Genomic DNA, 25,661 nt, shown 5'->3' on the forward strand with positions numbered 1-25,661 from the left:
ATAAAAATCAAAGTTAGTCATTTTAGTACCAAATTTCCTTCTTTTTGTTACAATCCTACCACTGCAGCTAGGACGGGAAAACACTGTCCGTTGAGACACAGAGAGGGAATCTTTTACTAAAAAGACTAATTGTAGAAGATATCCACTTTATTTGACCAACTCAGATGGCTGAAACCTCATACTATCTTTAGGGAAACTTACATTGAGAGTGTGTTTGGAGGGGATCTTCAAATGATCAATATGAACAGGAGGAATGATTGCCGCAAGAAACACCTGACTACTATTTTAATTGTGAAATTGTCTTTTAAGTACTGTACATTGGACTGTTAATACTTTTGTACGGTTGGATTTTGAATGCATGACTTCGGTATTTTTATATTGTTGTCTTGATACTCTCACCTAAAATCAAAATATTCTTGCTGCTTCTGTAAAGTAAATCTCTACTTTAAAGGACGGGTTCACAATTTTTCAAGTCTATCAGTCAGCAGCCCAAATTAACACTGACAAAGGTTTTTCTTGCTGTAATCATTCATCCTGTTCACACTGACCATTAGAAGATCCCTTCATGATGCACTTACAATGTAAACAATGGAGGACAAAATCCACAGCCCATTTAAATCCATCAGATTTAAATAGGCTATTCTTCTGCAAAGTAAATCCCTCTAACATGTACTACCATCATTTCAACGTTAGGGGGTGGCCTCTTTGCGCAGCTGCTCTCTCTCTCTTTCTCTTTCTCTCTCTTTCATTCTCACACACATAAACACACACACACACACACACACACACATACACACAACACAGAGTCGTTTGCAGAGCTGGAGCTGCCGCAAAGCCCCGTCCTCCAGGGCTTTTTAAACACCGCGTTTGCTTCACGCTCCAACAATATCATCCAATTGAAGAGCCGCAGCGCTAAATGCACTGAACCGACGGTCACCGTGAGGACAGCGAGCACAAACCGTGATGGTATAGGAGAAAGACAACGACGGCATCGTCAAACTGTAACAAAAAAAGAGAGAGATACTGGATTGCGGGTCAACAAATTTTAACCCTTCGTCTGCCGCTGCATTGTCGCTCTCGCGGAGGGTAGTTGGAACTCGAAGGCGTCTCGGTGAAATGTGAGGTCGGTGACCGTTATTTACCGTTATTTTCAATGTGGTTGAGACTGCAGCCGTTGCAGCTAGCTCGGAGCGGCCGCGTTGATGCAGCAGCGCACGGCTGTGGTGTTCAAATCCGCCACCGGATCTGGGAAGACAATAGATGAAATATACGCCGGCCCGGACTCCCAAAACGACACTGGACGAGAGACTGCACCCGCTTTGGCTTCACTAGGTAAGTTAGGTCATTAACAAGCCTTCTTATCTCCCAACACGGAGCACCGAGGCTTCGATGTACACAGACAGACACGAAGCCCCGGAGCGAATTCTGGCCGTTTCTCCTCCTCGTTGCCTTGACGACTGTGTGAGACTGCGGTAGTTTTAACGGACAAAGCAGGATAAAGCTAGCTAATCCGGGTTTCGCTAACAATTTATTGACCCAACGTTTAACGAATAAACAAGAGTTGCGGCTTGAATATGTGAGTTCACCATCGACCGAGTTGACCTACATGTGTTGATACAGTAAATCCAATATGATAGAGAAGTTGATATAACGGCCATTTCACCGTCCACAACACATATATCCCCGCGAAGCCTGTTTTTTTTTTTTTTTTCTCATTGAGGGCGTAAATTGGGTGATGCGAGGTAGCTGTCAGCCATGCTATTGTCAGCCATAATTCAAGTACAGTGTGTCTAAATACAGTATGACCTCATATATTTTAATGTGTTTATAATGGGGGTATTTAAACTCCATTTTATGACCAATGCGCCTTCCCTGTAAGCTTCATGTTGCTGTGAATGGTTTATTGGTGATAAGCGTGGGAATGTCAAGTGAGGCGTTTCATGACACTAATATGTTCACAATTATCATGGTAAATATGACAAATTACACGGCAGTAACTGTAAAATAAAACCCAGTGAATGGCAAAATATTCAGTCATACACTTTATGTGTGCAGCTCGTTATGAAAAGCTTTTGGTTTTTTACAGAATTTTCAAAGAAAACTGATGAAATAACGTCACATACTGCAGTCTTTTTAAACGCATAAACAGCAGCTTGTACAGGTGTGTCATCATTCAAAGGTAAAGAAAGACTGAACTGGCATTTGCAAAGATGTCCATGGTGATGAAAGGATACTTAATCTTTGCAAATTAAGAAAATTGCAAATTACTGGGGGAAATTTAGAGGAGATATGCTTTAGTAAACAGTGAGACTTTGTACTTGTAACTAATGGTAAGCAAGTGTATGCAGTATACTGGTATGCTGACGTTGATTGGCACATATATCCTGCCTTATAATAATGTCAGTCATCAGTAATTACTCCAGTTGATGGAGGCAGGTTTGAGGGGTTTTAGCAGCAGGGATTGTGCCATGGTTTACTTTTATCTTATGCCAAATATGATTGGTGAAATGACGTGAACAGCTGTTTTCCAGCTCTGCAACAGACATGCCAAGCGGGAGTGAATTGTGCTTGAAAAGTCCTCTCTGTGCCCTGTTAACCCACAACAGTCGTGACTTTCTCCGCAGTGTCCGTGTGAGGAATCGGGTTAGAGAGTGAAGTGACTGCCGGCAGGTACCCGCTCAGGATGGCGGCCGTAGTAAACTACTCTCCACCGTGGTGGGTGAATCTGCTCCACCGGTTGCCTCATTTCAATTTGGAATTCCAGCTAGTGAGCAGTGACTTCAGGCCGGAGGACTCTGAGTACCAGAAGGTAAGACAAGTACAGGGGAATAATTGCCTCCTACTCAGAATTCATCATCCCCCTCTTCATGCAGCATCACCTTATCATCCCACCTCCTGCCACATGCCCACACTGTAATTTCACAGCAGAGTGGACATGTGGTGACTGAGGCTGTCCTCCAACCACAGAGTTGTGGGATCCCTCCCTGCGTCGATCAATGCCGTGTGTGTGTACGCGTGGGTGTGAGAGAGAGATATGTCCTTGATCAAGACACTAAACCCCCCTACATGCTCCATCACTGTTATGGATAAATGTAGCAGAAGCAATTAGTCGATCCATCAATGAATTGAGTGGTTTCAAACCTGGGTGTTGGGACCCCCAAAGGTTGCAATATAAATCTGAGGGGTTGCATGATGAATACCAAGATAGGAAAAACCATTTCTGCTTCATTATTTTGTTTTTTATTCTGACCTTTCTCAAGCTTTTGCTTTTTTTCCTTGTGTCTTGTGTTTTACTTCTTCAGGATGCTAAAAACGGTTAACATAACACAGTCTGAGGAGGGAACCAAAGCTCAATAACACATGCAGTTATTAAGAGGAGCCATGAGTAGGCATTGCTTGACTATCAAGGGTGACTGGACCAAAAGTTTCAGAATCAGTGGATTGGCCAATCAGCAGAAAACAATCAGCTATTAAACATTTTCTGGTTCCAACCTCAAACAAGCAATTTGATTACATCACTATGACTTGAGATGAGAATTTTCACAGTTTTTGGACATTTTATTGGACAAACAAATATTTGATTTCTTGAAAAAATATCCCAGAAGCAAAAACATTCCTTAGAATTAGTTAAATGCATAAAACTATTTGCAGTCATTCTTTGATAAAACGTCGCCACGCAGAGCGTCTCTGTTTCAAAGAGGAGCTTCGGACCAGATTTTTTTGCTGCATTTCATTTGAATCCTCAAACAAGGTGACTTCCAGGTCACTCTCTCTGCAGCAGAAAACGCAGCCTTTGGTAGTCCACATAAAGCCAAGACACATCGTTTAGAATCCTGCATTTCACGCACTGCAGTCACCACCTCAATGCAGCTTGCTGACATGCACTGGGAGAGGAGGGAGGGCGTGCAAGTTCAAGAGCTGAGCGTGGGAAGGCACCCACAGCCATGAACAAGGGAGAGAGATGAGAACCGGAGAGAGAAGTAGGGACAGAGAGAGGGGGGGGGGGGGGAGGAGGAGTGAGAAAGATAAAAAGAGACTGATTGGAGGCGAGAGGAGAGAGAGAAGGCTCGATGAGCCATGGGAGGTGCTTCTAAACTGCCAAATAGTCACTTCCTGCAAGCTATTCAGTGTTTAACTAAGGGCCTTTGTGGGTGTGTGTGTCAATGTGTGTGACCACTGGAATTTTAAGGACCCCTTTTTAGACTAATTACATCCTGACATATTTTAGCAGACGGGGCTGTTTCTATGTCATTGAGCATTCTGCGCTATGATCATATGTTTGTTTGTGCATCATTTGCACGTACAGTAGTTGCGCATATAATTTGTGCTGTATCTATATATGTCACATACAGTATGTTCACTTTCTGTGTCAGTGCGTATTTAGCACTTGGTGTTGTTTGTTGAGGTGAGGTCACGGACCTCCCTTAGGGGTTGTGTGTGTTATTGTGTGTGTGTGTGTGAGTGAATATAGGGGTTCTATTCAGGGTGAAATCATTAATTCTGGCTAGACGGGGGGAGGGAGAGGGAGGGATAGAGGGTGAGAATAACAAGAAGAAGGAGGTTGAATTGGATTGGGGTGGGAGGGAGGGAGGGAGGGGGGAGGGAGGGAACAGGGGGGAGAGAGAGAGTGGGAAGGGGAGGGCTGTAGTCTGTTGTGAAAGAATGCTCTCTTTCTTTCTTTCACTCTTTCACTGAAGCCCGTCTTTAGATTGGCTCAGTATATCTGTCTCAAAGGCTTTCATGCATCCACTCATCCAGCTGAGAGATGCAAAACACACGCACACACACGCGCGCGCACACACACACACACACACACACACACAAACAAGGTCTTACACAGTGTCCTTCAGTGCAACTGAGTCTGTCACCACACCACCACACACTTTGCACAATGGAGAGAGATTCTTCTGTGTAGTGTTTTTCTTTCTGATGTGATTTGGCAAAGGTTCATTCGTATTCAGCTCTTGAGCCGCTCAAAACTTTCATCTCACACAATGTGTCTCTCACTCACTCGCTCACTCCCTCACTCACTCACTCACTCACTCACTCTCTCACTCACTCGCTGTCGTTATTCTTTCTTGTGCAGAAGTTTTTCTCTTAACCAAACACACTGTATAAAAACTGTTGAGTATTCAGTCACAGTTGGTCTCTGATGACTTTATTGGGGATACTGACTTTGTGGCTTTCAGCAAGAAAACGGTTGTATTTATTTATTTTTCCTGAAGAGCTGAAATAGGAGCTCTTGTCTTGAGGTTCTGCAAGGCATTGAATAGCATGTGGGCCTATCTGCGTGCGTGTGTGTGTGTGTGTGTGCACGTTCTTCTGTTTGTATTATGGTAGAAATGCAGAGTCAGCTACCAGCCGCAGTTAAACAGCTGCAGAACATTACAGATGAATCATGTGACCTGTAATAACACACACGCACACACACACACACACATTCCCAGCTGTGGAAAGTAAGTCAGTAATTGGTATTTTTTTATAGTATGCTACAGTTTGCACAGTGGAAGGCATTATCTCATAGGTTTTTTTAAAGGATCAGAGTGGATCAAAGACAAAAGGAGCTACTCTTGAATCTTTTGTGTGTTTCAAGATCAAAACATGTCACCCAGTGACCCAGGTCATCAGAGAAAAATGAAAAGAAAAGTGTTTTGGTTGCACTTTGACCCCGTAGCACAGGTGAATATTAGCAGAATGAACCGGAGGTCAGTCAGCGCCTCAAGTTGAGAGGATAGTAGTAGGCAAGGCCTGACCACAGACTAATACACAGGCAGAGAGAGAGTGCAAGGACAACTCACTGAGGTGGAAGAGATTGATCCTGTCAGCTCACACACACACACGCACACACACACACACTCACGAACGTGCACGTACACACACTTCAACGGACAGCTTGAAAGTAGATCACTGTGCCTGGGCGTTTAAGGTTTTGCCCCTCCTCCAGCCTGCAAGCTGACCTGGTGTAGCCTAAATGCGCACACACACGCACACACACACACGCACACCCAAGCTCATCATGCTTATTAGTAGCTAATTGATCCACGCTTAATCAGCTCTGATGGTTTGTCAGCCCGACAGTTAATCTTGTGACCATCATCATACACAGTTGGAGGAGAGCGAGGTGGCTGCAGAGACCCGGTCCTCAGATCAGATTATAGGTTTAACATGAAGCTCATACACCAGACACCAGAGAGTCCTGGATCAGAAAATGGAAAATGCTCATTGTAATTTCCCGAAGGCCGATTTTACAATTCAGATAGTTTGTTTTATCAGTCGTACAAAACCCAAAGATTCAGTTTATTATCATACTGTAAATGACAAAAAACAAAGCTGAAAATACAAATCCTCACATTTGAGAACCTTGATCCAGCAAAAAAAAAAAGACTTATTGATCGAGCTCTGCAGTTTATAATACACTTTCTCTCCCAATGTCTTTTCTGCTCCCCTCTCTTCTTCTCCTCTACATCTACCGTCATTCCCGTAACATGATTTATACAGGACGCCATGAAAACATCCATCAACCATCGATGTAGCGTGAGGTTTTCATTCTTACTCCGCAAAAGCCTGATTGCATTTTATTCTATACGGTATTAAGCCATGACGTCGATTTTTACAGGCACAAGAGATCAAACAATGCATTAGCGGCGCACAGTATGCCTTTAACATAGCACAACGTCTCTAGCGCTAAGCCCATAGATAATAACGGGATAATGCTACAGACTAGGAATCTGCGGAGCTTATCTCCCCCTCCTCTCCCATCAGGATCCTCTCCTCCCATCCTCCACTTGTCTTTCTTTAACCTGTTGGAGAAAAGCAATCAAGTGATTTCCTCTGGCTCAGCCCTGGCTTACCAACCGCTCTCCCGTGAGAAAGTAATGTGGTAATCACAGGAGCACAGTATTGACACATAAATGCACACACGGTTTCTTACCGATGGGTAACGACGTTGTAAAGGGACGGAGTCACGTTTCATTTAAGTTTGATATCTCCTCGCTTTAGGCTCAAACAACTGAAGCACATCGATGTCTCAGCAGGGTTGTGTTTGAGTCTTCTCTCCCTTCAGATGTCACATTACACCACTGCAGGTCACATCCTATTATACATCATATTGTAACCTATCTGCTGCTGCCGCCGCTGCTGTGGTCTAGTGACCCACTAGCCCGCCTAGATTAACTTAAGCCCTCCAGATTTGACACAGCGCATTTCGCCGTTCTGGATCGTCATACTTTACGTCGAAACGGTGACCTTATTAGGCTGCATTGTTTAGCAATGTGAAAAGAGATTTGCGCCTTCAAAGGAAAGCTATCAGCGGGCTCTAGTGTGACTGCTTAGTGTGAACAGTTATTTCCGTGATGTTTTCTGAAGTTCAGGAATTTCTCAGTTAAGTGTGCCAAATCAGAGGTAGATCAGATTTGGTGTTAACAATCCCGAATTATACTTCTTACACAGATCTAAGCCCTAAAAACCCACAGGTTGCTGCCTTAGAATATTTTGCTTTCTATTGTTTAATGATTGAAGAAAGGTTTTCAGATATGATGTAGATTTTGGCACATACACACACATACTCTACAGTACATGTGCTTATTTACTGTGGAGGTGCATAAATTGCCGCAGGATCAGTAATTGCTGTCTGGCACTGAGGAAAAAATTTAGGTCAGTATAAAGACCAGCAGTTTATAAAGCCTGGAAGCCAGGAAGTCTGTGAGAATCTAGGAGGTGGAGTCATATTTCGCTATCATCCGTGGAGGATTCCCCATATTTACACCGTTTTTTAGTCTCGCTAACTTTTTCTGACCAAGCAGAATTCCTTTTGTCTTAAGTGTTCTAGCAGATTGAGAGTTTTGAGTTTTCCAGAAACGCGTCGTTGTCTCTCCGAGCGTTCCTGCAGCTCAATGACTTTCCCAGACGACCCCAGATGGGAAAGAAAAACTAACATTTGCAGCGTGTGGGTCTGCGTGCGATAAAAAAAGATTTCATCAGTTCCAGTCAAATTGCTGTAACAGCTCTCATCTCCGTCTTTACCCGTTTCTCCCTTTTTTAGTGTCGAGTTCAGTCGTCTTCTTTCACATCATCTTCTCTTCTGTCTCTTCAGCCTGTTTTTTTTTTTTGTTGTTCCAAATTTACTCCCTTCCCCCCCTCCTCAACCACCCTCCACTTCTCCTTCTGTCTGCCCCCCCCCCCCCCCCCCCCCACCATCCCTTCCTTCTTTTACACATCAAAGCTTTTAGAGGGTATGTGATCTGTGTGGTGGGTCTCTAGCGCACACACAGCTCCCCAACAGCACGGCTTCCGCTCACTCCATGGAGGTGTGCGCCTGTTTGATGGTGTGCAAATGTGTTTTTCATGGTATCCATCAAATGACCGTTTAACAGACGCTCTCTCAAATGTCTCGAGAGGTGAACGCAGTCGATCAATCTGTGTACACAGGAAAAAAACTAAATCATGTGGTCTGTCCGTGTGTCTGATTTCTGCCTGTATCAGCTAATTCGCTTCCTGTATCCTTAACCCACTTCCTAAATCGTCCTCTTCCCTGCGATAAGGACGACTCTCAAGCCTAAAGTTCAACAGGAATAGTATAACAACACACTGTATTGTACAATCATAAGATTCCTATCGCCACTAATTGTTTGTTTTTCTCCCTCTTCTCCATAGTCTATCTTGCTGCTCGGGGCCGTGGCTCTGCTGTGTTTGGGTCTCGACCTCCTGTTCCTTCTCTTCTACTCGTTCTGGCTCTGCTGCCGACGACGCAAGAGTGACGATTCCTCGCACTCCCATACGCACTCCCAGCAGCCTAGCGCCGACTGCTGCTGCACCGCCTGGTGTGTCATCATCGCCACGCTCGTCTGCAGGTGAGAGGTCGTCCCCCCGTAAGAGTAACGCCTCCGTACACCGTTATAACAAAGCAGTGTCTGTTTAAAGGTGTTTAACTCTCCTTTCTACCCTCGCAACAACTGCCATAAGGTGTAAGATTTGTTTTTATATATTCAAGAACGCTTGAGCGAGTAAAGGTGTTACCATTCTCTCTCATTAAAGATGTTCCTCTGTAGTTTTTAGTGGCATTTTCTCTGGAGATTGGCTGGAGGGCACTACATTACCTGAGTGGAAAATGTGAAAAACAAGCAGGGACGTTTTTTACTTACATGCTTCCACTGCACCAAAAAGCCCCCCAAAAAAAATCTGATAAAAAACTATGAGGTTTACACAGATCAAAACAGACAAAATTATTCATTAAGACCTCCTATGAATGTCATCACACGTGGTAAACAGCAATTAAATACCATGATGTAAACACACACACGATGGAAAACACACACTGATTTATGTTTGTTTTCGCTCCTGAACATTTTAATAGCGTTAGTCTTGCTGACATGTGCTCTGAGTTGTTAGTTTGGAGAGAAGATGGGATGAATAAACAGAAGCAGGGAGGGAGGTCTCTTGAAACCCTTTAAAAGCTGTTTAATAACGTTGAAATGTACATCCATCAAGCTGAAAACATGGCCTTTTTATTTACTTCCTGCAAACGTTTTCACTCGACAGCGGACGTACTGTTTGTACATTATGACTATAAATCTACCTACGTTGCACCGCTCAATCTTCAATCTTGTTTAAGCATGAAAGGCCGTGTGGTGTAATGGGAAGCCAGCCAGGTGGTTACACTCCGCTGTGTTGATCTGACTCTGAAGGCCGTGTGTACACTCCGAGGTCTTTCACCTTTTGTGACCGAGCAGCGGGGTAGAGTGTGTTTTTTGACACCGGACTCTGCTCTTCTTGGCACACAAATAACCCGCCTGCTCATAGACACACACAACCTACTCCTCTATCTTTCACTCTCTCATCACTTTTCTACTTCCCCTTCTCCTGACTTATTCTCTCTCTCTTCCTCTTTTCTTCATCACTGTTAGTCCCCCCCCCCTCCCGTTATTTATTATTTCTCTCTGTTCGGCCGTCTCCCTGGCCTAGAAAGGTTGCCATGGAGACAGAAGCAGATTTGATGCAGAGACGAGAAATGAATTATACAGTCAGGGGGAGCTGTGTCTGTGTGTGTGTGTATGTGTGTGTGTGTGTGTGTGTGTGTGTGTGTGTGTGTGTTCGCGTGACTCAGTGCTGAAGAGTGTTTTTTTGCAGGTTTTAATATTTTATGATTAGCTATAATATTTCTTATTGAATATTTGATATGGATCTGAGTGTGTGTGTGTGCGTGCGTGCGTGAGTGAACGTGCTCATGTGATTCTCTGTTCACAATTTAAGATGACATCATATTTTATTTTTGGCATACCAACTACATCTTGATTTCCTTCCATTCGTGTGCAGGTGCAGTGGTTTTAGATGGATCAAGCTGTTGCTCGTATGAGGTCGTTGGACACCTGTTATCAAGAAAACAATGCCAAACGTTTACTGGTTCTAGTCTCACTAATGTGATGATTTTCTTCTTTTCTCTGCTTTATATCAGTGTAAACTGAATATTACTATGTTTTAGATTGTTGGTCGGATAATATATATAATTTGAAGACATCAGCATGGATTCTGGGAACTTGTAAGGGTATTTTTTTTTACTGTTTTTTTTCTTTTTCATAGACTGAATTAGTCATCAGTTAATCAAAAGAGTATTTGTCAGTTAAATCAATACCAAAAGTAATCATTAGTTGCAGCCCATGATAACATTTTCTCACTTAAGTTTGTAGTCAGTTGTGGGATTATGTGTCTGTATTTAGTCACTTGTTTACATGGAAGACCAGTTTATTATTTAATGTATTCAAGTTTCACTATGATTATAACGAATGACATGTCATTTGGCTGTGTCACTAGTTGGATGCATTTATTCTGGATGTAGGTGAATCGGTTTGGTTAAGACTTGAACTCATCATGAACCCAATTTTGACTCGGTACAGCTTTCACTGCCTTGTCTAACAAGCTCCAGCTGAGAGCATTTTAGTCTGCTCGTTTAGTTACAGCAAAGCATTTTTAGCATTATGATGTCAGTCTATTTCAGCTGAAAATGAAGTGAAACGGCGCTCTATCACTGTGAGTTAGCATCATTTAGAACAGGTTGTGGTATCTTTGAGGTAAGATGACATCTGAGTAATGTATATGTGTGTCTTTGGATGTGGAAGTTTTTTTAAAAGCCAATGTTTGCTGTCTTTTGACTTTTGATTTTTTTGCCTTACCGCAGCCCCTCCCCCTTCCCTTTATGTCTCATATCCTAAGCTGTTGGTTGATAATGTCATGAAATCCCCTGGTATGAGCAGCAGGTATTAAACCAGCAAGATAAAACTCATGGAGAGAGGACAGAGAAGAGGAGGGATGATGGGAACCGGAGAGAGAGAGAGAGAGAGAAAGGAGTGGGAGAGAGAACAGATGCAAAGAGAGGAGAAGAGGATGAGTAAACAGGAGTGGAAGGAGATCATTAACTGTTAAAACTGATATGACATGACGGATGGAAAAGGAAGGTGGGAGGCAGGAATGGGTGAGGAAATGGAAAATGTTACATCCAAAGTTCATTTATGTCCCTCCGACGCCTGTATTCATCTTTATTCTGTTAGTCTTGTAAAGCCTGTTTCCCTCTGTATTTCCAGGTTTATGTCACATGTACACATAAAGTCCATCGTAAAGCTTTGAAACACACACACACACACACACACACACACACACACCTACACAATGGCTTGTGTGTGTAAACTCACGGGGGTACTCAAGATCTAATGGGCTAGAATGAATTGCCTTAACAATGGCCGTAAATTTCCCTCTACAATCTGTCTGGTGTGAGCGTGCAGACTGAGACATCATCAATACAAAGAGTACAGTCATACACACATGCGCACATACAGTACGCAAAGGGAAGAGAGGGGGGCTACAAGAGCTTTACAAGGTGAGGAAGAAAATAAGAGCAAAGCGGGGAGGGGTTTGTAGGGGAAAGAGGGTTAGACGTGACGTGTGTAAAGACAATTTCTTCGGTAGCGGAGATGCTGGGGGTCGTGTGGGCGAAGGGGGTTCGTGGTGCGCACACGGTTAAAGAGTTCAAGGGGTTTGGAAGGGTGTTGGGGCCAGGAACCTCAGATATTGTAGCATGTGTCATGTGTGAATGTGGGTGCAGAGCTGCAGAAGGATCATATTATGTGCGGTCTGGTGACCCAATTATTGTGTGTGTGTGTGTGTGTGTGTGTGTGCGCGTGTGTGTGTGTTTGAATCATTCTTGGTAGTCCTGTGCTTGCCTGAGGGTGACACCATAGCAAAGAACGAAGAGCTCAGCGCTGCCTGTTGCTGGTTAACAGAGGAACTGCACTCGATAATTCTGTACATGTATGACTGTGAGCAAAAAAGAGAACGGCTCACTCATCCGTGTTGATTATTGTCATGCCATCCGATGGTTGACTTAGTGATTGTGTGTTAATACTTTGCACTCTCTGCTTTCTTCCCCCTACAGCGCCGGCATCGCTGTAGGATTCTACGGAAACGGGGAGTCGAGCGACGGAGCCAATCGTTTGGCGTACTCGCTCCGTCACGCCAACCGCACCGTGTCCGGGGTGGAGAAACTGGTGAGTTACCTGCCGTATCCATCACACAAAACATAAATAAAAATGTGACTGTGGGTAGGTTTTCCTGGCTAATTTCTCTTTCCTGTGAATGTACAGGTGTCAGACAGTGCCCTAGCCTTAAACCAGACAGTGGAGGAGAGCCTGGTCCAGTTGGAGACAGCCTACAAGGAGCAGACAGACTACGTGTCCATCGTCCAAAAGCTGCAGGGACAGCTGGACGAGCTGGTGAAGCTGATGGTAGACGTTCCCTTCTGGTCCAATACTGACATTTCCCTGGAGGATTTGGCCCGCAAGACGGAGGCCTTTGACTTTTACAGGTCAGTACTAACATGTAACGGTATGAGTGTCATACAGTAACACAGTCTGGGTAAATATTCCTGTAAGAGGTGCTATGTTAAAACCATTAAAACCAACCACGCTGGTGCGGTCATAAAGTCGTTAACCAACCATGGCAATAATGCTTCAAGTTGTAATCCTTAAGATTGCAGTCCTGGGTGGTGTGGTGATACCTGTGGTTACTGTGGTAACAGCAAGTACATTTAACTTAAAGCGGTAGAAAGCCCAGTGAATAAACTATTTGCTACATTTGCTTTATAATCCTGCGAGTCCAAAACCGTTTAACAAGAATAAGTGAGTGATCTGATTGTGACCTCGGAGTGAAATGCCTTCCTTCATGGTGTATGCTTAAGGATTAATTAGCTCAGTCCCCAAAGACTATCATCATCTTTTATGTGAAGGATATAATTTCCTTCTGTGTAGTGTGTTGAAATATGAATATCCCCTGAAACACTGTGGTAAATCTGTACAGGTGGTTGGGGTACCTTGGCCTGCTGCTGTTTGATGTCCTGATTTGTCTCCTGGTTCTCTTCGGCCTGATACGCAACTCTAGAGGCACTCTGATTGGGTACGTAGCCTTACTTCATACCTCAAAAGGTGTTGCTATTGGATGAGTCAAATCCTCTCTAAACTGTGTTATGATTGTCACGTCGGTAAGCTGAGTCTCGACTTTAAAAGATGTGTGTTTGTTTGTCCTTCAGAGTGTGTCTGATGGGGGTTCTGACACTGATAATCAGCTGGGGGTCTCTCGGCCTGGAACTGGCTGTCGCTGCTGTAAGTGTGTAACCATGGCAACATCGTGGAGCTCTCTGGGCTCCGCAGTGATGTAATCTCTTCCCACCGCTCGAGCAAGTGCGTTCAGCGAGGATGTTACTGTAGCCTGATGTGTCATGTGTGCTTACCCTCTTACAGTCGGCGAGCGACTTCTGCGTTTCCCCGGATACCTACATCACCAGGGTAACCAAGGAAAACGCTGTCATCAACCAAGGTATGCAGACAAGAAAATGCAGGACCGGTGAACTGGGAGCAGCCATCCAACTGACCATTTTCGACATACATTTTATCACTAGTAGTGTTAATTATCGTGGAAAACGGAAGGTGGAAAGAACAGCAGATGATTGGTCAGTGGGCTACTCATAGGCAGATACTGTACTGTAGGTTGACAAATCAGCAGAAACATCAAGAAAAGACTCCCCGTTTCCACGCTGACTGTCAAATCTCACCCTGACATGTCGCTTCTATTTTAAGAAACAAGAGCGTGCGTGTGTGTGCTTGTGTGTGTGTATGAGCGTGTATCCAAAGGGATTGGGTTTGATTGACACTCTGGTATCTAAAAGCTCTTACTCTCCCTCTGCTGACTGCAGTGCATCAGCAGCCTTCTACTCCCCGCTCGCTTTTCCCTCTCGCCTGTCCCAAATGTAAAAAAAAAAAAAGAAAAAAAAAGAGAGAAATATTCAGAACACACTTAGGATCATTATCTGATTTGTTCTCTCTCTTCATCCTTTTATATCCCTCTTTACCTCTCAATTGCTCCCTTTCTTCCTCTCCCCTCACTCTCTTCCCTATTTGCACTCATCTAATGAGTTCTGTTGTCTGTCAGTTGTTTCCGCTCTATCTGTCTGCTGTAGAGCACAGATGTTGCCTCAGTAACACACACATAAAAACACACACGCGCGCACACACAATTGTGCCGGAATAATGCTCCCTCCATAGAGACATACAGGGCTCAGAAAGTCTTTATACCCACAGTGTTTCTTTCATTAATGTGTGTGTAATTATTCTATTAAAATGTGTTTATTGGTATATTCCCAGATATCCTGCAGTATTACCTGAGGTGCAACTCTGGCCAAATTAACCCCTTCCAGCAGGTAACTTCACCCTCATCAGTGTTTTTCTTTTCTCTTGTAATTTGACCGACGTCATTGCTTTTCTATACTGCACTTCCCTCATTTCAGCTCATTTTGAACCGAATTGAATAACCAGAAGATATATTTGTGTGTTTGTTTGTGTTTTTTGCATGTTTGTTGTCTCCGGTGTTTATCTGTATGCTTTGTAGAGGCTGTCAGGGAGTCACAAAGCATTGGTGGAGATGCAGGATGATGTGGCAGAGCTACTGAGATCAGCAACACGTGATTATGCCAACACCAAGGTATGTGTGTGTGTGTGTTGTGTGTGCATGTAATGATCCGAAGGTCCTTATTTTCACAGATGAGTGGATTCGCGTTAGTGGGAGGGTGATGAAAGTGGCAGTTACAAAAGGGCCCAGCACACATGTGTTTATCCGGAGCGTGTAGATGTACGTGAGGGTGGATATCTATATCGAGCGTGCGTGCGTGTGTAACCTTCGCTCTGTGTGTGCAGGGAAGTCTCGAGCAAATCCAGTCCGTGCTGAATTCCACCGAGGTTGGTCTTCATCAGCTGACTGCTCTGGTCGACTGTCGCAGCCTACACATGGTGAGTCACTCTGTGTGTTGTGTTAAAAAGAGAGAGAAGTCCTCAAATCACGGGTTTTCTTAAAGATTGCATCCATGTTTTAAGAAATCTAAAAAAAATACTGTGTGTCCAATATGGTTCAGTTACCTCATTAAAAGTGACACCTACTCCTTCTCCCTCATTAAAAATGCTGAGCCAGCCTCTCCTCTCCTCTCCGTATCTCTCTCTCTCTCTCTCTCTCTCTCTCTCTCTGTAGGACTACGTTCAGGCGTTGACGGGACTGTGTTACGACGGCGTGGAGGGTCTCATCTACCTGGTGCTCTTCTCCTTTGTCACTGCTCTCATGTTCTCCTCAATTGTATGCAGCGTGCCACATACCTGGCCTGGCAAGAGGTAACACGCGCACACACAGTCTCTCACAAGCCACGCACAAGCTTTTACATTTTCCTAAATTCATCTACGTAGTTAATCTTAACACTAACAGCTAACATGGTACTAGCTCTAACTTCTTAATAGTCTAACTGATGACTTGAAAACCGGAGAACGACCCGTAAAGAATCTACTCGGTATCCATGCATGTCATTCTTTAAGTGTATTTGCCTCCCGAGCTGTTGTATGGTACGGTACGTCCTCCTGCCTGTCTTGGCATCCATTTACTTTTTCTCTGCAAGTTTTGTTTATTTTATTGTTTGCCGTTAGCACTGCCAGTCTGGCTGACTGTTTGTTTCTATGTTTGTACGTATCTCTCATTTTCTTTTCTTCCGCTGTGGACTTGGAGCACCAGTGTTTTGTTAGATTGTGTATCACCACGTTTTTTTTTTTTTTTTCTGTGCCCCACTTCCTCCTTCTGTTTCTTCCCTTCCTCCTCTCTCCCTGTCCTGATTTGGAAATGCTTTGGGCTTCAGCGAATGATGGTGAATATTGAAGAAATTGAATGACCTTATGGTCAGATAAACCTGCACGCTCAAACAACCAAATAATACCTGTGGTAAAAATCTGTTCATAGACGTTAAGACTACACATGCAATGATGGTTATCACAGTGGTTGTGAATTATGAAAACATGCCTGTGCCATAATAAGTAAGTGGTGTTATATGCTTGTTGGTGGGTTTAAATTACCAGCAATGCTACACAATGCCAGGTATTAAACAATAATCCATAATGTCCCTGAATTTACCAAAATAACTGCTCTCGGGGTTGGTTGCTCTTTAGGCTGACTGCTGCAGCTGAGTCTGTTTGATGGGCTGCACAGCTTAGCTCTATTCTTGTTGAATGAGTGAAACACTTCCATCTTGTGGCCAGTCAGGGCAATAACTTCTTTTGTGCCTTTTGTCTCTGTTAACCTGCAAAAAATATTCATACAATACAGCTCCCCCCTTTTACTTCACAGTACCGGCCTGATGTGACTGGGTTATAAATGGACTGCTGCTTTACATCAAGAACAAAGAAGGAAAAAAAAAAAAAAGTATTTTAGTGGCTGATCAGCCAGTTCATTTCTGTAGCCAGAGATCCAGCTTCCAAATCAGCACATATCTTATTTGATGCCTCATTCTGTTACGTTGCTGGCCGTTTTACATTTTTTGACCATTTTATGTCTGAAAATGGTTTTCCTAAACCAGCCATATTATCTCCTTTTTTCCTGACGTTTTTTGCTTTAACTTTTCATGGAGCACTCAGTAATGCATGAATACATCAAAGAAAATAGATTCTTGAAATTTGGACAGTTTGAAATTCATAGTTAATACCAGGAGCAAATCTTTAATGTCAACAGAGGAAGGTTGCATGAAGAAAATGACTGCATGTTTCTACCTATTAAGAGGACTTTCAGAGTATCTTCATATGATTCATTTCATGTAACTGCACACAGCAACCAAAACGGGTCCACTCTGCTGGTGAACTGTAGTCATGCAGTAATATTAGAGACCCTGCTGTACTTGTAGGGGACCTGTTTTGTAGATGAATGCTGCACATGTTCCTTTTTTTTCTTGTTCAGCTGCTTTGGTGCTGGAGGCATGGCCTTACACAGTCTTTTGTATCAAGGGACTCCACGTAGTACAAGTTCACCTTCCCCTCTCCTAACCTCCTCTTCAACCACTTGTTTACACTCTGTTGTCTCTCTCGGATCTCCCTCCCCTCTACCTTTCTCCCCTCCTACCCATCATGCCCTCTCGTGCCCTGCCCTCACCCTGACCAATTGAAGGACGGATGAGGAAGACGGAGAGGACGAGTCGGGTGCCTCACGGGGTGGTGTGCACGATAACCTGTACCGCGTTCACATGCCCAGTCTCTACAGCTGTGGCTCCAGCTACGGTAGCGAAGCTAGCCTGCCCGCTACAGCCCACACTGTCAGCAATGCCCCCGTCACTGAATACATGTGAGTTAGCACCCACCGCTAGCTAGAGGCTAGCAGGATCAATACACTGCCTGCCATAGGGAGCTGATGCTTGCCCCCTGTGATTCAGACTAGCAGCGTAGAAATGCTCACTGCCTGTGATATAACAAGTAAGAATTACTAGTTTTCTGCTCGTTGTTTGGCTCGCATGTCCTTTGTGAGACACTGTTAGCAATATTTGTCTCTCAGTGAGTTAGTACCCTTCACTAGCGTTCCCTCTGATGTTGATAGAAGAATAGCTGCCTGCTATGTCAGCCAGCCTGCCTGTATCAGTCCACAATGTTATCAAAAAACCTGATTAAAAGAGAAGCAAGGCTTGCACTCGCCATAGCACAAATTTATAATTTCACACTGCTTGCTACATATTACAGCTTTCCACAATTGCTTGCTCTGAATACAATGAAAATACAGAAGAGAAATACAGATTTTATCTCCAGTCTGCTACTGCTTGCAACTGTTTTAGAGGTGAGCTGTTTGCTGCAGCAGTAAGAAAACAGACAGCACCGTCATTGTGAAAGTCATGCAACATTTCAAGTTTTCTAAACCATTAAAGGTCTGGGGTTTTGCATGTTTTGGGCCAGTGACATACATATCACATATGCTTAACAATGCTGATGACTATACTCCAAAGCATCCCATAGGCTTTTAGAGGGATTTATTACCTCCTAAATAACTGATTTACAGATTGGTCCATACCAAAATTGTATGAAAATCAAGCTGTAGAGACGTGACACCAGCTTGAGATACATAATCCCTACAATGAACATCTGGTCATATTTACTTTTTATGTCAAAAAAGTCATCATTTCATTGTTGAAGCTTCCTTGAATGCACTAAGAAGAGTTTCCAGAACGATCTCCACTTGCAATTTTATTACCATGTAAAAATACGGTTTCTGTACCAAAACATGGAGACAAAATGTCAACTGTCATGACTTACCAACATCAAGCAGGTGTCAAATCTCTGCAGGTTGTATTAAATTAATGGAAACCAAGTACACGAAATCTATTCAATAACTTACTATAGGCCAATGCTTTTGAAAATGTTTTGGCAGTAATGTAAACTATACATTTACAGTTAATGGGCCAAAACATGTAAAAGCACTTACCAGTCCTTTAACTATAAAGATCTTACATTTATTTTCAACTGAAACAGACCATGGAATACTGAATATTGAAGAATGTGTGTTTTGTTTAAGGGTAAAATACATTTGAGTAGTTTCAGGTACTTATTTTCCGTGCCAGAACTATAATGTTCTTCTATATATCAGTGTCTCTTTCTATCAATACCACGTTGAACCATGTTTCTTCAGTTTTTAATATCTACCTAAGGTTTAGGAGATAAAAGAAATATCCTTTTTTTGGCTTCCTAGTGAATTGTGCTTCTAGGGAGCATTTGAAGCTTAATGAGTTAATATTTTATGTTTTAAAGTTTTCTTTTTGAATCCTTTAATAGTTGAAATGTTGCTACACCTTTTTAAATATTTGCTGTAAGCCAGTTTTCTCTGGGTCTCCACCCTGATAAACATACTACTTCACTGAGTCAGTGACCCATTGTAAGACCTAAATGTTTTTCCCTTGTGCGTTGTTAAGAAAAAAACATTGACTATGTTGGACTAGCAGAGGTCTTTAACTCCTGGCTTTATGGTACCAAGCTTAAGTCCCTGGTTTGTAATTATCACTGAGGCCATTTGTTAGAGGCCATTTGTCAGAGTCATTAAGTTGTTATCATGAGCAGACCAAAGATCAACTCAACAACTGTGGTCTCAACACCAGCGGCAGGGTGACCACATGCAGTAACCTCTTATTCTATAATGCAGGAGCCAGAACGCAAACTTTCAGAACCCTCGGTGTGAGAACACCCCCCTGATTGGCAGGGAGTCCCCTCCACCCTCTGTAAGTGCACACTTTCTAGAACACACTCTCCCTCCACTATCTTCCAATACCCATAGTGCTGCTGGGAAATATTCAAAACTGAAGAACAGAGCCTGCAGAGATGGCATTATTATTTGAAATGTGATGGTGTGAATAAATTGACTCTTCATGTTATGTTTATACCATGCTAGTGTGGTTATTGGAAGGTAGTCCCCTATCCCTACACCACTGCAAGTGTCCTCTGCTCAACGTAGACCGTGATCATGGATCGCCTTTTATGAAGGTCATTTTGGCAGCCTGGGAAGTTTTAAAAGAAGCCTGTTGTTGGTAGGATTCGCACTCGCATCAAACGAGGCTTGACTCTTTCGATAAATGTGATTGTTGGATCAGTCTAATACACGTTAGACACAGAGTTGTTCTCTATTTCTGATGTAAAAAGTCTGGTCGGTTTCACTGTGGCTATTAGTGCCGTGTGAGGAGAACTTGCAAACTACATAACAGCAGATTCTTGCTTTTGAGAGACATTGTGAGAGAAACTTAAACACTTGGATTTTTTTTTTTTAATATTTAGGATTGTAGTGCAACAAGCTTTTTTCTTCAAATACACAAGACATAATTCTGTCAGTCTGTATTGCACCTCTTGTTTTAACTGTGTGGCACATAGTGTTTGCCACAAACAGGTTGACTATTCTGGCTGCTGGGCCTGTAGTTGTGGATGTTGTTCCATGCAGTATCAACTGTATACATTTTGGGGCTACAATACTGTGGAGTGACAAAAATTAAATCAACAAATCTAACATTATCACCTCTGCACAACTTATAAAATGCATTCCTTGCTCCATGTCACCTGGCCGTACCCTGCAGTCAATCATTTTTTTGACGAGAAAAGCCCAAACCTCTAAAGTTCTTGCTCCCCCTCCCCCCTCCCCCCTTCCTCCCCACTCCCACAGTGTGTCTATGTGTGCATCTTCTGGTCGAGGTGTATGTGTCCTCTGTTTCTGTGCCCCCCCTCACCCTTCACCATTAAACAGCCACCCACAGGAGCACACGTTTCCTATCTCCACTGCTTAACCGTAGCAACCAGCAAAAAACAGCCACAATCCATCACTCGTAGCCAGGGCTGCCGACCCCGGCCGCCATTCCTGTGCCAGAGCGCTCGCCTGTCGTCTGCAGCGACGGGGAAAACCAGAGGCCTCCAACTATAACTAGCTAGCTGCTCGTAAGAGACGACTAACTCATACCAGGCTAACCTACTACTGTACATCAGAACTAGAGCACTAACTACAAACCACTGACAAAAAGAACCACATCTTCTAATTTACAATAACATCATCCAGACCTAATCAACTGTTATATAATGACTGTTGTAATCAAACCCCCGGCTGTCCAAATGACTGGTCCAAGTGTTTCTGCTGTAACTTTGTCTGTTTGTGTTTGCTTCACACGTCTATCTATCTATCTATCTATCTATCTATCTATCTATCTATCTATCTGTCACAAACATTCACTTTTCTTGATCTAATGTACGTTATTTAACTGAGACTATTCCTACACTACTTCTTCAGTGTAAATACATATTTTTCCTCTTTCTTCTTGTCTTTTTCCTGTTTCTGTCTTTCACTCCTGCTTCTCATCGTTTGTTTCCTTCCCCAACATATTTGTCTCTTCACCCCGCCTCTCTCCACTCTTTCTCCACGCTTCCTCCTTCCTTCGTTCCTCATTGTCTTCCATCTGTTCAGTACACCTCCAGTATGAGAGCGAAGTACCTGGCCACCAACCGACCGGACCAGAACCGACGCTCAGTTCCCAACGACCAGCTGGACCCGGCTAGCCGGCCTCACCCCACTGCCCGACCACAGTCCTCAGTCCATTAAGAGACCAGAACCGCACCAGTCCGCCCCTGTACTGCCTGAATCCAGTTCTCACAGCCAACAACAACAACAACACCCAAATCCAGTGCTCACTAGAGCTTTAAGCACCAACAGGACCCCAGTTTGTCAAGGTCTGCTGAATTTCATCAACACCGGTTCACCAGAAACACAACAGAAAGCCAGAACTCATCAACCAAGCACCTCAACAAAGGACAGCACTTTTACAGTCAACTCCTCCGTCTCAACACACAAAAAAAAAAAAATTCAAAAAGCCGAAGGCCGTCACACTTGGTCACTATTTTTCCTCCTCTTCTTCTTCGTGGACACACACCCATAGCTGCTCAGATCAGCCCAACACACACACAACAATGCACAGCAACTAAAGCGCCTTGGCTTGGACTTCAGTTTCTTCTTCTTCTACTCTTTAAATCTCTCCTCCTCCACTGGGATCCGTACACCGCCGTCCAGTGGAGGCAGCTACAGCTACGCCCACTCACACCACTCAACCCCCTGACACTTTAACATTCAGAATACACACACATACACACACACACACACGCGCACACACACACACATACACACACGCATACACACACACTGTACAGAGCTGTAAATAGTAAACGTGTGCTTTACTCTGAGTTCATGAAAAATAGACTGTTGAATCATTACTGGTAATGTGGTGTGCTGCGTGTTTATCATGGAAACTTTTGCTGTATCTCTCATACGTACACACACAAACACACACACACACACACACACACACACACAAATAGGCGGATAGTCTAACCGAACACACATCTGTATAGATAATAAAGCCAGTGAATCAGAAAGCCATGTTTAGATAGAAACTGTGCCACCACATCCACATTCTCTCTTTAGCTTAACATCGTCGTCTTAACTAAGACTTATAACTTGAATCGTGAGCTCGAAAAAAAAAGCGCGTCCACGTCTCCTCTACATGTTCGTTCATGTGCACACGCGCGTCGATTAACGCATTTTTAATATGAGCCAGGAATCCTGTCGTTGGAATAACTGTTTTGAATTTCGGGAATCGGGAGCGAGAGTCAAGGAACATAAGGAGGCTCAACCTGTGCCAAAAAACTCTGAATAATGAGGGATGCCTGATTTCTGTCCTCTTCTCCTACTGCCTCCACATGTCTCAAAAAAAGGGAAAAAAAAAAAGAAACTCATGGAATGTTTTCCCTCCAGCTGTAAATAATAAAGAGAACGGGAAAAACACTTGAAAAGGCGAGCGATGGACAGAAATGGAATAAATTACGACGAAACGTTTCCCAGGTGCTATGTAAGCCAGTCTAGAAGACGATCAGGACTCGAGGAGGGATGGAAACTTTATTCTTACTTTAATGTTTTGTTTTCATTCAGGGATGTGATTAGGAATATAAAAAGCAGTAAAAAAAAAACCAACAAAACAAAAAAAAAAAACAGGAAGTTGTGTCCTGAAACCTGAAATATCATGTCCCTGATAAAAAATGTTACATAAAAGTGTTACTGAATAAAAGGACAGTGGGTGTTTTTTTTTTATGTTTTACCATAAGCTGACATTCGGGATGTGATACTGTGACAAACTTGTAGTATTTTGTTTCTGCTTCTATACTGTTGTTAACGTTTTTTTTCCTTTCACTTTGTCAACTGGTGACGTTGGATCGACCTTTTAGCCAACCGGTAGCCAGTCCTTTTTTCTTTTTTTTTCTTTTTTCTTTTTTAACCCACAAGCACAAATTCTCTTTGAGGTGACTTTGTAAGAACGAGAAGTAAAAACACACTGCCTGGGACACTGCCAGTGGTTGTTTCTCCTGCTCCAAGACTGTGTACAGTGTATAAAAACTGTATTCGTGAACTCGTGTGTGTGTGTGTGACATCACTGCAGCGTGATTGGCTATCGCTCTATCTCTCAGTGTTACTGTGTGTAAGTACAGTGATCGGTGTGTCTGACTGGCAGCAAGTAAGGGCCAGCTTATCTAGCCTGAGTCATTTCTACGCAGACGCCTCGCATGCCCTCATACACACACACACACACACACACACACACACACACACACACACACACACACACACACACACACACACACATACATACATGCTGTACAGACACACACACACATTCAATACACACCACAGTTGCTTATAGAACCCATCTTACCCTACTTTTGTCCTGTTTACATTCACATATAGATCTGTAGTAACTGCACGCCCTCCCACAGCTGTGACATCACACTGATAACCATTTGCATTATGGGTGATGTAGTAGGTAGTAACTGCATTTCTGAGGAATTTGGGATCTAGTCATTAGATGAGCGAGCAGAGCCCTAACATCCAAACACCTCTCAAACACCGTTCCTGTACAGCATTTTAATATTTTATTAATCAATGACCACTTCTCGTATTAGCGAGACAATCTTACATGTGTGATTTTATTAGAAAGAGATGCCCATGTTATGGTAACAATGCTACCTATGGTCTTGTACTTTAAAGTGTTTTTTTGCACCAATGATGCAAATGATGTTAAGATCTGTGGGTCTAGTCACTGATTAATGGCCTTTCATAATGTTTTTAAACTCTTACAACACTCTTCATATCACGACTTCATATGTTTTTTTTTTAATTTTTTCTCTGTCTTGTAAAAATCAAACTTTAAAGATAAAAATAATAGCTAGCTGTTTTGTAGGAGAATAAAGGCAAGAGCAGCGTTTTTCCTCTCTTATTAATGGTGAATGACTCTCTGTCTTGCAATGTTTTAATAAAACTATTCCAGTGTAGTCTGCACACCTGACGTATAGCTGTATTTGAATTCCTGTGTGATGCTTTTTTCTGGGATTTAACCAACCTGTAGCGTTATGACTCGATGGGAAAAAGAGCTCACGATTAAGAGTGAGTAACACTCGCATGTATGTGTGGTATTTTAACAGGATTTCAAATACACCTCTGTCCAGATGTGACAGAAAAGCAATGTTTTCTATGGCTGTTTTTATTTTCTGATGGTTTAACTAAAATATTAATGATGTACATGTCAAAACTGTGGTAATGATATAATTCAGCCTGGAATAAATGTTTTAAAAAAAGAAATTAAAGTAACTTTAACGTACTGATCAAGACTGTGGCTTCTTTTATAGTGTAAATGAATGAACAGAAGGGTGTCTGTTTACTCTTAATCTTCTCTGTGACGTAACTGGCAGCGTCTTATCAGGGCTTAGTGCATCCAAATGTCCAAGGAAATACACACTAATACTTTGTGTCACTCGATAGATTATAAAACAATAGCAGAATCTGTCTGGTCTGCAACATCTTAGCTCGGAAAACTGAACACAAGAAGTTTTGAAAGATCTTGTTTAGCTCAGCTCAGCTTCCATCACTTGTATTATTGATGAGATTATTATTTCAAACTTTCATCCCTTCAATAATGCCGTTCAATACCTATACATGATCAGTTGTATAGAATGAGATTTATTTATGATGATGAAATGATGAGATACCTCTGTTAATCTTAAATTAACCTGATATGATGAGTGCATTCAATGTGATGTTTTAGAATTTCTTCCATTTGTTTTACTGCAGCTGTTGGATGTAAAGTATCACGTTGGGAAATCTAAATTACATGTTTCTGCTACAGCAGCTATAACAGAATTCTTAACTTTGTAGAAGAGGTAAAAGTAATCCACCAAATACAGTATAAATTACACATTGAAATAGCTCGTTCCAAACTCTGAAACATTTGTTTTGTCCATTTATTGTTTTTCTTTTACATAGTTTGAATATTATATTTTAATTATAAAAAGAAAAGTCCAACAGAGACCCATTCAAGTTACGTTCTTTCTTCATAGAAAGAAATTCAGTTATAGTCAAACATCAAACATACCTGAAACAGCTCATTTCTATCTATGTTCTCCATAAGAACATGTTTTCTCTTTATGAAGTACTGTTAGTCACTCGGTGAGGCAGTTTAAGCTCTTAGAATTGGAGATGTGACACTGGAATTCACATTATCCCTTCAACCCACAGTGGACTACACATTTCAAGCGTTTGTTATCACCATCTAGTGGTCTTACGGTGCAGGTACATCATCCAAGAACTAAGATCTACATCCAACCGTCTTCTATAATCTGACAGGAATGTTTCAGATTTTATGTGTGTGCAGTAGCACTGGATCTGATCAGGAATGAATAAGAGAATCCAGGTGGTGCAGGTTTCTGCCAACATTATATTCA

The 25,661-nt window shown here is 42.7% G+C and overlaps 1 protein-coding gene across 3 annotated transcripts; it reads left to right on the plus strand.

Annotated features, from left to right (window-relative positions):
• Window positions 1-750: 750 nt before the first annotated feature.
• Window positions 751-24,541, plus strand: ttyh3b (tweety family member 3b). 3 transcript variants are annotated; one of them, XM_044347523.1, is made up of 15 exons: window positions 751-1,332; window positions 2,607-2,809; window positions 8,653-8,849; window positions 12,422-12,533; window positions 12,630-12,850; window positions 13,342-13,437; window positions 13,571-13,643; window positions 13,782-13,857; window positions 14,682-14,737; window positions 14,926-15,018; window positions 15,231-15,323; window positions 15,559-15,695; window positions 17,503-17,676; window positions 19,513-19,588; window positions 21,307-24,541. In XM_044347523.1, the coding sequence occupies exons 2-15, from the start codon at window positions 2,684-2,686 to the stop codon at window positions 21,439-21,441; spliced, it is 1,665 nt and encodes a 554-aa protein (XP_044203458.1). In that variant the 5' UTR covers window positions 751-1,332; window positions 2,607-2,683; the 3' UTR covers window positions 21,442-24,541. The 3 variants fall into 3 exon arrangements, with proteins under 3 accessions (XP_044203458.1, XP_044203457.1, XP_044203460.1); XM_044347522.1 differs by having other exon boundaries at window positions 752-1,332; window positions 2,625-2,809; XM_044347525.1 differs by lacking the exon at window positions 17,503-17,676 and having other exon boundaries at window positions 752-1,332; window positions 2,625-2,809.
• Window positions 24,542-25,661: the final 1,120 nt, after the last annotated feature.

This window comes from Thunnus albacares, chromosome 3 (assembly GCF_914725855.1).
Source record: "Thunnus albacares chromosome 3, fThuAlb1.1, whole genome shotgun sequence".
Classification (NCBI taxonomy): Eukaryota; Metazoa; Chordata; class Actinopteri; order Scombriformes; family Scombridae; genus Thunnus; species Thunnus albacares.

Bases quoted from the DNA above. Each gene is read 5' to 3' on its own strand.
- ttyh3b (XM_044347523.1), top strand. From the start codon at position 2,684: ATGGCGGCCGTAGTAAACTACTCTCCACCGTGGTGGGTGAATCTGCTC. The intron at 13,438-13,570 runs GTACGTAGCCTT...TTTGTCCTTCAG, and splicing joins TCTAGAGGCACTCTGATTGG to AGTGTGTCTGATGGGGGTTC. The intron at 15,696-17,502 runs GTAACACGCGCA...GACCAATTGAAG, and splicing joins CATACCTGGCCTGGCAAGAG to GACGGATGAGGAAGACGGAG.